The sequence below is a fragment of the Pollicipes pollicipes genome, unplaced genomic scaffold, assembly GCF_011947565.3.
Source record: "Pollicipes pollicipes isolate AB1234 unplaced genomic scaffold, Ppol_2.1 Scaffold_2555;HRSCAF=2994_pilon_pilon_pilon, whole genome shotgun sequence".
NCBI lineage: Eukaryota > Metazoa > Arthropoda > Thecostraca > Pollicipedomorpha > Pollicipedidae > Pollicipes > Pollicipes pollicipes.
Genome location: NW_023596136.1, coordinates 31,474,006 through 31,485,995, shown reverse-complemented (window position 1 = coordinate 31,485,995; position 11,990 = coordinate 31,474,006). Strand labels below are relative to the sequence as shown.

The 11,990-nt window shown below is 49.5% G+C and overlaps 1 protein-coding gene across 1 annotated transcript; it reads left to right on the top strand.

Annotated features, from left to right (window-relative positions):
* The first annotated feature begins 863 nt into the window (after window positions 1–863).
* LOC119102418 (glucosamine-6-phosphate isomerase 2) lies at window positions 864–8,794 on the top strand. Its single transcript, XM_037225788.1, has 8 exons — window positions 864–906; window positions 2,638–2,772; window positions 3,410–3,511; window positions 4,025–4,207; window positions 4,708–4,892; window positions 5,366–5,461; window positions 5,883–5,960; window positions 8,242–8,794. The coding sequence occupies exons 2-8, from the start codon at window positions 2,649–2,651 to the stop codon at window positions 8,308–8,310; spliced, it is 837 nt and encodes a 278-aa protein (XP_037081683.1). The 5' UTR covers window positions 864–906; window positions 2,638–2,648; the 3' UTR covers window positions 8,311–8,794.
* The last annotated feature ends 3,196 nt before the right edge of the window (window positions 8,795–11,990 follow it).

Here is an 11,990-nt window from a genome sequence, read left to right as displayed (position 1 = left end):
GGCAGCTGCGGAGCGGCTGTAGAGGGCGGGCACACCGGTGAGCCGCGCTGCGGAACGAGATGAATGATGAGTCAGTCAGGAGGCAGGATACCATGTTTCCGAAACAGAAACAAATGTTTGATACCACACCATCAAAGTTAAAACAGACGGTAAGTAGACGAACTTTTATGAAGTTCTGGAAATGTTTTTTGGGGGGGAAACATACTCTCAGCTTTTATGGGGGACATGGCCCCGTGCCCCCCCCCAGGATCCGCCTATGTTTGCCCGACTTAGTCCTTTTCTATTCCTCAGCCCAACAAAATGTTGATCGAAGCAACATGCCAACTGTGAAGGATTTGTAGAGAATCAATGCTTACACTTTGAGCCTAAAAAAATCAGGCTCGAAAACAATTTGGAGCGCCCAAGTCATGACAATGATCATCGTTATTTCTTTTGACATGTTTAGGAATTCTGGCTGACACCAATCCACTGCCCTCTGACGAGTTGTATTTTCCACATGTCATTCAAATGAACAAGGTTTGACCTCGAGGGTTGGGTATTTTCGTTGCACGCCCTCGGCATACCCCTTCGCTGGGTTATCATGCACCCCACGCATCAGCTGACCCAAGGCCAATCCTATTTACGTTTGCTTTATGGCGCAACCGCGACGCGGGCAATGTCAGAGCGGTCAAGTCGGTCAAGGGTTCGGTGACCGGTGTGGCCTGGATGGGGCCGTGGGTCGTTTATCCGCCGCATAAGAACCGGGTCTGCCTGACCGTTAGCGCGCCTGCGCCGTGGTGTTCTGTTTCTCGTCTGATCAACCAGCGGTACGCCCTATTCCGGCTGAGCACTGGTCTGACTGCTGGCTTGCACGATAACCTGTACTAAGGACATCGTTTTTGAGGCAGTACAACCCGAACGCAGCAGGTATGCCGCTGTCCAACAGGGGAAAACATTGAACATTGGGTGTTGTCCTTGCAGATGCTGGATAGAATAGCAATAGGCGTGGGCGGATAACTGGGGGTTGGCTGTTATGTTAGTACCATGCAAATGTGTCTAGGTGGCTTGAAAATGTATTACTGTTGTATTTGTCATGCTGAAACTGATCATGATGTATGGGATGAGTTTAATGTTATAGCTTGCTAAAACATTGTTAAATGAACAATAGAATAAGGAACTCTATCTTGTGCGACCCCAGAACATCTGCATACCAAAAAGCTATATATCAAAGTGCCATAATTGTACATAGTTCTTGAGGATTAGTAGCAACAATAAGTGGCATATGTTTTATTCATGTTATGCTTTTTCTTTTAGACTGGTTCCTGACAGCTGTTGTGTTCTTTGTTTTGTGTTCATGTGTGGTTTGGATGCTTCAGAAAATGGCTTGATATGTAACATTTATAATAAAAGCCAGATAGAGAATTGGTTCTGGGATGCTTAAGGCTTTTACTCCAAGTGTGTGCATGTCCAAGGATCATATTCTTGTAGTTCTTTGTGTTTCTGTGTGATCTTGACAATTGTCAGTGGTCTGTCATACTGGTCTACAAGCTTGTACACTTCTGTGCAGTTCTGTGGAACTAAGGTAATGTATTAGCTAACCTGCTAACTTTTTATGCCCACTTGCAAACTGATAATCAACTTTTTAGTGTAAAGAAGGCTGTGTCCTGAATGAGTTGTGCACAATCATTGTACAAATTTTAACTTCAGTCACCAGGACCAGCCTAGCTAGACTGCCATGTTTCTGAGAGCCTGTTTTCAGCAACAAGACACAATTCACAAATTGCAATTTTGCTACATGATTTTGCCACACCCAGTCAATAGCAAAGAGAAGGTAAAATTCAATATTTGAAGCAGCTTTTGAATAGCAAAAGAGCAGAACTAGGTCCAGATCCTGACAACCCCATATTGCAGCAGCACAAGAATAACAATCATGCTAAAAAAGAAGACTGTCCTCATTGAAAAAGTGTGGGTGCTGTGTGGAAGATGTTTGCACCCTTCCCACACTCTTCTGTGTGCAAACCTTGCATGTGCCTGGTTCAAGTGCATTTTGAGATCTATATCAGATATAACAAGCAGGACAGATGTTTTTTTAACATGATGGCAAAGGCACAGCACCCTACCTTTGGTGTGTCATCTGTTACCTGCCTAGAAAATTTGAACCCTTGAGTAGAAATGAATCCACATGTCTCATGGCTGTGCCTCAGCCCAAAGAGTCCTGTGCTTGTCTTCAAAAGGGTCTGGCATGCTGACTACTTTGCCTCTCTGAGGCTGGTGTAGTATTCAGTGGTAATGCTTTTCAAAATCTTTTGATGAAAACCTGAAAACTTGGATTCAACACATCTTGTTTCATCCCTGATATCTAGTTAACTCCATACTGATGTGTTTGGACATCTGAATTAAATAAGTGTTGCATGCAACTGATGACCTCTGTGAGTGATTTTGGTCACATCACTGTTCCTGCTAAATGCCCCACAATCTATACATGAAGACAGATTGTGGATGGTCGGAGATGGGTCGACGGACGAAAAGCATGAGCAGGGACTGCCCATCTCAACATGCCTGCTGTGATGTAACCTCATCCAGGCTGGCCTCCTGCCTTGTCTGGGTGTCATCAGCAGCTGCCTTGCGTTCGGTGACAGAGGCTGGCTCCCCCCGCAGGAGCCACCGCCATGCGTCTGGTGATCCTCGACAACGCGCACCAGGTGGCCGACTGGTCGGCACGCTACATCGTCAAACGCATCCTCGACTTCAACCCTGGACCGGACCGTTACTTCGTGCTCGGCTTGCCCACCGGTGAGGGAGCAACAACCTGTTGTGCCTGCGCGTGGGTTACGCAGTTTTTTGTAGTTTTTTTTCTGCGGGGTTTGCATGCTCGTGCCATATGTGTGTGGCAGTGATTCTAAAATGTGTTTTTTAATGTTGCGCATTTTCTCTGTCCTGCCTAGCACCTCCATTTTATTGTAAGCGATGCTAACGAAAACAGTAAAAATAATTTTAATGGTGGCAAGAGCTTACTTACCTTTCCTGGATTCATAGCGATTCACGTCATGGCAGGTTCAGAAAAAGGCAGTGTTTTGCTGGTGCTGGACTAAGCAGAATTTGTTCGGTCGTCAAACTGCATAAGTCTGTGTTTGAATGCTTACTGCGTTAGATGGCCTATATGCCATTATTTATGGGAAATGACATGCCATTGTGCGTTTGATCATCAATCTACATCAGTCTTAATTCTACATAAGCATTCCAATACTGTTTATCGGCATCTGGTACCTTTGATGTCCTGCTTTAGTCACATGCGTTCCGTTTGTTTTTTGCGGCGCCCCCCCCCCCCCCCCGTGGCGCGTCATCAGAGTTGTACAAGTTCGGAGCCAGTGATTCCCCTTTGAATGCCAACTTGATGTGGTCCTGTTCGTAATTCGCTGCTGGTCACTAGGTGGCACTCCTGGTGGCACGTACAGAGAGCTGGTGAAGTACCATAAGGAGGGAAAAGTCTCCTTCAAGTATGTCAAGACGTTCAACATGGACGAATACGTCGGCAAGTAACCACATCTCTTTGCTGTGGTCGTGTTACTTTGATTTGCATGGATTTATCGGGTTGTGCTGTGGGAATGTATTGCAACCGCGCAATGCGTGTCAAATGGTTGCCTAGTTGTTTGAACCAGTTCATGGTATTATGTTAAAGTGATTAACTCCATTGGGTCGTATCGTCGTATTGGTCGTATTGGGTCCATTGGGTCGTAAGTGTATGCACGTAGGCTCCGCAAATTTTGCCGTATTCATCCACTAAGGTAACTATTTTGAGAAATCTGAAACATCCGCCCGATCATGCATCACGCATCACGATGGTTGACGTTTGACCCTGATCTATGCACAAGGACGCCGTAAGTTAAGCTTCTACTGGTTGAAGCAGTCGCTATTTTGAGAGCCCCGCGCGAGCAAATCAGATCGGGCAAGGGCTTGGCAGTCTGGCCTGACCACAACGTCGGCTCCTGCCTGCAAAGCCGCACCCGATGCTCGGCGCTACGCTGACCGACGCCGGTGGCCGCAGGCATTCCCCGGGACCACCCGGAGAGCTACCACTCCTACATGTGGAACAACCTGTTCAAGCACATCGACATTCACCCGGAGAACGTGAACCTGCTGGACGGCACGTGCTCCGACCTGGAGGCCGAGTGCGCGCGCTACGAGAAGAAGATTCAGGACGCCGGCGGTATCGAGCTCTTCATGGGCGGTGAGTCTGAGGGTGGGAGCGCGATGGCCGGCCGTGCCCGCTGTCGGTCTGAGGGTGGACGCGCGGTGGCCGGCCGTGCCCGCTGTCGGTCTGAGGGTGGACGCGCGATGGCCGGCCGTGCCCGCTGTCGGTCTGAGGGTAGACGCGCGATGGCCGGCCGTGCCCGCTGTCGGTCTGAGGGTGGACGCGCGATGGCCGGCCGTGCCCGCTGTCGGTCGTCTGAGGGTGGACGCGCGACGGCCGGCCGTGCCCGCTGTCGGTCGGATTAGAACTGGAGACTGCTAACCTTAGCCTCTCGCCCGATGATTGAGGTAGATGGTGTTAAGTGGGCCGCGTCAGGCGCGAGAGGCATGATTTGCCATGCCGTGTCGTCGTCCTGTCCTGTCTCGACGGGTGCTCCGACGACTCCCTCGTCGCTGTCGGCGGCTGGCATGCACCAGCCTCGCGCCGCGTCCGCCCCGGCGGCTCTGTTAACCTGTCTGACCTGGCGCTGCCTGCAGGCATCGGACCGGACGGCCACGTGGCGTTCAACGAGCCGGGCTCATCGCTCGTGTCCCGGACGCGCGTGAAGACGCTGAACCAGGACACGATCCAGGCTAACGCGCGCTTCTTCGACGATGACATCAACAAGGTGCCGACGCGGGCGCTGACCGTCGGCGTCGGCACCGTCATGGACGCCAACGAGGTCAGAGCGCCGGCCGACGGAGGGCGAAGGCCCGAGACGAGGGTATTGCCCCACCCGACCTCCGCTCGCGGCCCGCGGTACGATCGGGGTCAGAAGCGCAGGCAGTGTGCGGTCTGTTCAAATGTGCGTACGTGCTGCGACTTTTATTATATGTTTCGTCGGAGGCTGTTTAGTGCCGAAAATGTGATGACGCGCGTGCCTGGCCTGGCCGCCTTTCGCCTATTGACCTCCTGCGAGCAAATTTGGGGTCTCGAAAGTAATCGACGATGGGACGTGAGGAACGAAATACGCAGGGTGACAGGACAGGATCAGAAAATGCTGCATGGCCTGCGAACAGCGGAAGCGCTCTGTGGAGCATTCGTAGTGTTTGCAGGAAGAACGTGTCGTGTAAGTTGTCAAGATGGTCGTCATGGCAACCCATTGACACTGCCGCCGCTCGGTCGGTGTTGGTGACGGTCGCCCGGCGCCGCCAGGTGCTGATCCTGATCACCGGACAGCACAAGGCGTACGCCCTGCACCAGGCCATCGAGCAGGGCGTCAACCACATGTGGACCGTGTCGGCGTTCCAGGTGAGGCGCGTCGCCCGCCCCCCCCCCCCCCCCCCGGCCCACGAGCCCTCAGCCCGTCTGCCGCGTTCGCCCCGCCGCGGGGACGCTGTTTCGCGTTCAGAGAGCCCGGTGTGAAGCTGCGCCTGTCACGGCCGGCGCACAGACTGGCTGGCACGTCGAGCGATGCGATTGGGCGAGTTGGGAGGCTTGATGTGCCCCTGCGTTATTGGTGCGCGCACGTCCGCGTGTTGCTGCTCGTGGCCCGCTGTTGCTATGTTGCGTGTGCGACGAAGGCTAAGCTGTCATCAGACCGGCGGTAAATAACCTTTTGGGTAAAAAGTGTGGTAGGTGAGATCATTATACTGCGGGAGCTGTGGGATATCTGTTCCTCCCAATCATAGGGCCTTCGTGTCGTGGGTTGATGCCTTTCTTCTCGTGGCAGCAACATCCCAAGACGATCATGGTGTGCGATGAAGACGCCACCATGGAACTCAAGGTCAAAACGGTCAAATACTTCAAGGTGAGGCGTGGTCAGGATAATTCCGTCGATTTAATTCCTCACAGCCAACTTTGTCCTTGTCATGTGACCCGAGTCACTGATGCATTGTGCTCTCTAGAGGTCCACTTAATCTTAAGCACTTCAGTTGGACGTAGCAGTGCATCGTTCGGCAGGCGGTTTGTGTGTGTGCTGATCAGCCGCCATTCCCGTCGTTTCAGAGTCTCCACAAGGTTCATCAGCGTTTGTTAGAAGACTCGTAACGTTTACAGTAAGGCTGTATTGGCTAGCCGCTGCAGACCAGACGAATGCTGCGTCGTTTTGTCGTTTATTTGCTTGATCTTAGCATTTTATTGCAGACCTTGCTTTGCTATATTATGTCATAGCGAGAGCAATTGATGTATTCCTGCGGGATCGCGCTAGTCTGAGGCGGAGCAGGGCTTTTGATTTTGAATGCCTGAATATTCCTCGAAGTGTCCAGATCCGGTAAATTTGACCGTTAAAACTAGTGTTCGGCAGTGACCCAGGGCATAAGGGTACAAGCGGAACAAAACTTTGAAACTTTGGTCAAGCTTGTAAGGTCAAGCTTGTAAGCTTTATCATGCCGTTCTCCATGCTGTACAGTTCACGGGGCGATGATCAAATTCCCAAACATATGCTCAGAATGTCATCAACGACAACTAACCAAAAGCAAGCATGGTCGCCTTTTATATGACGGGGCAGTGGCGCACTTTGCCACACCGCTGCGGCTGGAAGCGGAACGCCACTCCTCTTATACACCACTGGTCAACTGGGCTCTCGCATAGTCCGTCTGCAGGCAGCAACGTCGCCTAGATATTGCAATGTGAAGGTAGACCACCCGCAAGCCGAGAGAGACTGTGTGGTGATTAGGCAACTGGCAACTGGTCGAGGTGTTTTGTTGGGACGTGACATTACGTGGCAGGTTAGGAGCTCCTAGCAAACATTGCCCTCTTGGACAGAAATTGTGCCACGGTCTTGGTGGCAGCTAGGGTATTTGCAAAACCTTACATTATGCAAAACTCAGCACTGTGCAAAACCGCGGAGCTGGCCGAGAAAAAATGTTAGGCCAGATCTGTTTGAAAAGTAAGCAAGGGGTACGAGAAAGAAGCATTTCCTTCGCCGACCGTCGCTGGAAATGTTTGCTTAGTATTCAATTTTGTTACAGCGGCCTTAGCTGCATCCCAAGGGAGAGTGGGACACCATTGGGAAAAATTCCGAACTCATATATGTAATATTATATCTATCCTGATATTCTCAACCTAAAATCATCGATAATTTCTTTCGTAGAAAGTGTCCGATCTTTCGTTTTCCTCCGGTTCAGCATACTTTTTTGATTCTATGGCAGAGCAGCTCATAGTACAGCCAGCCATTTTTTATCTGTACACAAACACTGTAAGGAGCAAGTAGCAGTGACGCTTCGCACACTGCGAGCACGCATGCGCACCTGACATCAGCATGTTTTAATGATTAGCCCTTCCAAAATGTTCGGAAACCTAAATGGCGTGGACAGAAGGGATGCCAATTATCGTTCGTCTTGTACTTGCCGACAGCCGTGCCTGTCAGTTTGGATATGCCGTCTGGTTGTTTGCAGTTTCAACCACAACGCTTGGCTGTGGCGTTTTTAGATAGTGCCGTAGTTAATAATCGCTGGAAGCTGAATAAAGAATGCATGTTTCATGATTTACAACGTACACCGATTCTTTTACAACCCTCGGAAAATTTTTGGTCCAACCCCTTTAATGGCTGGAGACCAAAATATTCATGGGAAGCTCTGCGAAAATGTTTGTTCACTGAGCCCAGATGGTCAGGTGTTTAAACGTGGCGTGCTAGTTAACTTTTTGTGAAGTTTTTACGACGTTCATTGTGGGCGCAAAAGGTCGAGCAGGCAGCAACACATGGAGGGACAGTGCAGGTCATGTTTAGCGCTAGAATCTAGTCCTGCGTGTGGTACCTGCATTCGCAACGCAGCTCCGGTAGGGACATGCCATTGACGTCAGTTTTGCTTTCGTTTGCGAGCTGCCTTTATGTTGTATGGCATTTCCAACACGTTTTCTTGGAATTATTAAGATGCTACGAATTGCCGCTATTAACCCAGTGTGTTGCAAGGAACATAACCTCCGTAAAATAGACGTTTTCTTCCAGTGTTTACATGCCGTCCATGCGCCTAACCATGTTGACAATACGTAAAATGCAATGCGACGCGATACCACGGCGGTACATCGCACCACAAGTTAAGCGTGTGGCCGCCAGATGTCAGGCGGTAACGGCTGTCCCGTGTCCGCAGGAGCTCTGGTCCGTGCATAGCAAACAGATACACGATCCGGTGGACTTCGAGTCCACCCACCGCACCTAGAGGGTCGGGTGCTGCTCCGGCCCCTGGGCGCGAAACAGCCACCCAAGGAGTGCCACGCGACGGCTGCGGCACGCCGCATCTCGTCTAGGCGTGTACGCATGCTGATTCAGTGGTACTCGGATGTCAGGTGTATTTGGAAGCGGCTGTTTGGTGCGGGCGGTGGCTTCTTCATGTTTTTATGGTAACGTGGGAACCATCTTGAGCGGTGTCTAACTCCTGGGAGAACATCACCGCCTTCAACTGGTATTTGTAGCCATGAATGCTGTGATAAGAGCACAGATGACTTTATGATCGGTGTCATGCCTCTTGCAAGAAGACAAACTTATTTTTGTGGTCTTGTCAACTTGTATATGCAAAATGCTCCAACTGTTGGTTCAGCATAGCTTCAGCCCAGCTCTTAGAACGCTGTTTATATATGATGCTGTCTGTATGATGCTGTCTACGCCTGCAGATCTGCGGCAGAATACACCTATTGCGTATGCGACCCATATTTTAGACCAAGGGCAGAAGTGTTGCAAACCTTTGATCAGGATGTTAGCCATATGCTACTGATAAGCTAGCAAACATGGCCGTGGACATAATGGTGTGCCCCAAAATGAGGGTATGAACTGGGTTGTTCACGGCTGGTATGCAGCAGCCCACGTAGTCAGTTTTTCGATCATCAGGCAAATTATCCCGCCAATCAGGGGTGGACTACGCGTGTAGATCTATATTTTTGTGGCCAACATCACGATGGTTGCGAAGGCGTACGACCAAGTAGGTTACGCGGCAATCCCGGCAGGTGAAAAGACAAGTGACGCCTCAGCCCTGTGACGGATGTTCTCCAGGGGTCAGTCACTCCTCGACGGTCGCCAGGGTATTTTGTGCGCGATGCTCGGTGAGAGCGAACGAACTTCCACAAGTTTTGTGGGCAAGTAAAGGAACTGCTTTTGTAATCAATTTCACATTGATGTGTCACATGATATTCTTTTAACTGTGGGAGTGCTGTTCATGTCACCTGTCTCAACGCCACCATCTCTGCCCTTCTGATACTCTGAACAAATCAGCATTTAGGCGGGTGTGGCGACGTGCCTTGGTGGGGGTCACCATTCACCAAGCGCGTGCCTATGCCGGTCGGGTTGTCAGATGTGTAGTCCATCACTGGGAAGGAGACAATCACCCCAATTTTGCGGAATTGAGCACTGAACCCAGGCGAGTCGCATGGCGGGATGAAGCGTCTCCAAGCCTCAATTCTTCCCCGCCCTGGAGTGTCACCGGAACGCGATGGTTGCAATGATGATCTGGACGGTTGGCAGGCAGAAGCTCCACCCCACAGGGGCTGCCGATCTAGTCATACCAAAGAGCGCTTTCACTGGGTTTCGGGGATTGAACTCTGCGGATACCCCTCACCACCTTGCCCCGACAGGGGGGGGGGGGGGGGAGTGAAGAATGCGGTGCCTATGGAGCTCGTTATTTTTTCCCATGAGGGGCTCAAGGGCCTTTTCGTCCCAGCCCCGAGTACCCAAGGCGGAGTATCAGAAAAGCATCTACCAGCTCCAATTCTAGCCACCCGAAGTAGGAGCCCCGGCTGACCTGGAGGTTCTCAGGGGCACATATCACACAGTGTACGGACGCAGGAAACCATCTAACCGGAACACTTGGTCCTGGATCGACGTATGGGCGCCTGTTCACACAAAAGGAGCACTCATTGGTAAAGAGGGTCCGGTAATTGGCACAAGTATCCCAGTTCTACTCATTGAGACCCTGGCCGAAACGTGGCAGTTACTGGGTCCCCGGCATGATACATGGCCCTTCCATCGTCTCACTGTGTTCCCGTTCACTGTCATTTACAGTATTCCCTGGCACTGCCAAGGCAGCTGTGCGAATCCAGCAGTGGTTCAGTCAATGAGAGGGAAGGGAGGCTTATGGGGTTTTAGTCCCCCGTCACGTGCGAGCGTAGTTTCTAACCACGACACTACTGAATATAATTGCGGGATCTGGTCATAAAAAACAAAGCGATTTTAAATATCATAGACACAAAGCAAAACACGCACCACTTCCCGTCATAAGTCATGATTGATAGCCGCTCCTCCTCCCCCCCCCCCCCCCCACTCGCAAATTCTGGCTGCGCCCCTGGGATCGTTACCCCTGACCGCAGTCATATTCCCATACAGGATGAATAAGCCACCTCCTTAATTTGTCAGCCCCGTTCCATTTTGATCTGGTAGCAATATTTTGGCCCGGCTTTCCTCTGCCGGTCGAAATAGCTCTTTATTGTCAAAGGAGGTAATTATCAAAAGTTCTTGGGATGAAGGCGAAACTGAAGCAGGCGAAAAGATAGGTTGTTGTGGGCATTGTTTTGGATTCGTTTTGTTCCTGTTGGCTGTGAGTATAATGAGAGGTTTGTAATTCTTATAAAATATTTAAGTCTATGCAGACGGTAAGGTGTTATTGATGACCTTACATTTGTGCAAATGGCTAACTTTGAGGCGTTCCGTGCTTGCGTTACAATTGTATCGTATGGGATGTGGCGTAGGGTCTATAGACCTGGATAAGATGCTATGGATGCATGGACATGAATGCATGCGTTACAGGGATCCATTGGTACATTTAGTTTACTTTTACTTTGAAAGGTACAGGCTGTATGTGATTTGACCACTATTTTGCGCTTAATTATGCTTCATACACCCACATTTCTTAGCAGTTGGCCACTCATGCCTATTGGGCTGGTGCTGTCTTGTTCTGCATCAGGTGGATTTTTGTTAATTAACATAATAACCTGGGGCTTACTTTTATTTACATAAACAAGTTAACTAGTAATACAGACAAGTAGGTAACGCAAGCCATTCAGGTCAGTGGTTTTCACCTGTTGTCTGGCTTGCTGAAGATCTACTCTAAGTTACACTTTAACTGTACTTGCATTTTCTTGTATCTATATTCTGTGTGGACTTGCACAAGTTAAAACAGAATACAGGCTCAGTATGTAGTGTGAAATAAGCTATGTGAATGATAAAAATTGGCTGTAAAGAGTAATGCAAGATGTCAGCAATGCTTCATAAGTATGCTATATGAATGTGTTAAGAGCCATTGCATTATGCATGGTAGATTGATAAATAACTATCATATGACCAACTTAGTTTTGAGTTTTAGGTGTCCAGCTTTGATGTGATTTGAAAGGAGACTAACTAGCCTAGCCAAGGCTAAAAACTAGACAAAAATATATATGTGTAATTACCAAGTTTGTTGCATGCATATCACCTATTTCACTGACCCATTCAGACTGATTTTACAGTGTGTGATAAGATAGTGATCATGGTGTCATAAATATGCTATTGGGAGTCAGCTGTGCTCAGTAACATGATTAAGAGTGTATATTTTTACCTGCAGGCTTCCATGAAGTAAACAGCCTGCTCAGGTCATTGGAGTTGTCAGTTATAATCAGTTGCATGTACACCCTGGTAGCTGCCTGCTTGCTGTAGAAAAGATTATTAAAAGTTGTTCCATGGTATTGTGATTCACAAATATCTTTCCTTGCCAGTAGTTTTCTATTAGTTAGTATTAAGTAAGCTTTCAAAGCTTTGGCCTTAAAGTCTAGGCCTAGTGAGTAGTAAATGCCCTCTGGTGCTATTTTAAATCTAGAAATATTTTAGGTCTGGTGCAACTGGTTAAGTGCAACCTCAGCAGCATTTCAGTGGCTTCAG

Bases quoted from the DNA above. Each gene is read 5' to 3' on its own strand.
- LOC119102418 (XM_037225788.1), top strand. From the start codon at position 2,649: ATGCGTCTGGTGATCCTCGACAACGCGCACCAGGTGGCCGACTGGTCG. The intron at 2,773-3,409 runs GTGAGGGAGCAA...GCTGGTCACTAG, and splicing joins CGTGCTCGGCTTGCCCACCG to GTGGCACTCCTGGTGGCACG. The intron at 5,462-5,882 runs GTGAGGCGCGTC...TTCTCGTGGCAG, and splicing joins GGACCGTGTCGGCGTTCCAG to CAACATCCCAAGACGATCAT.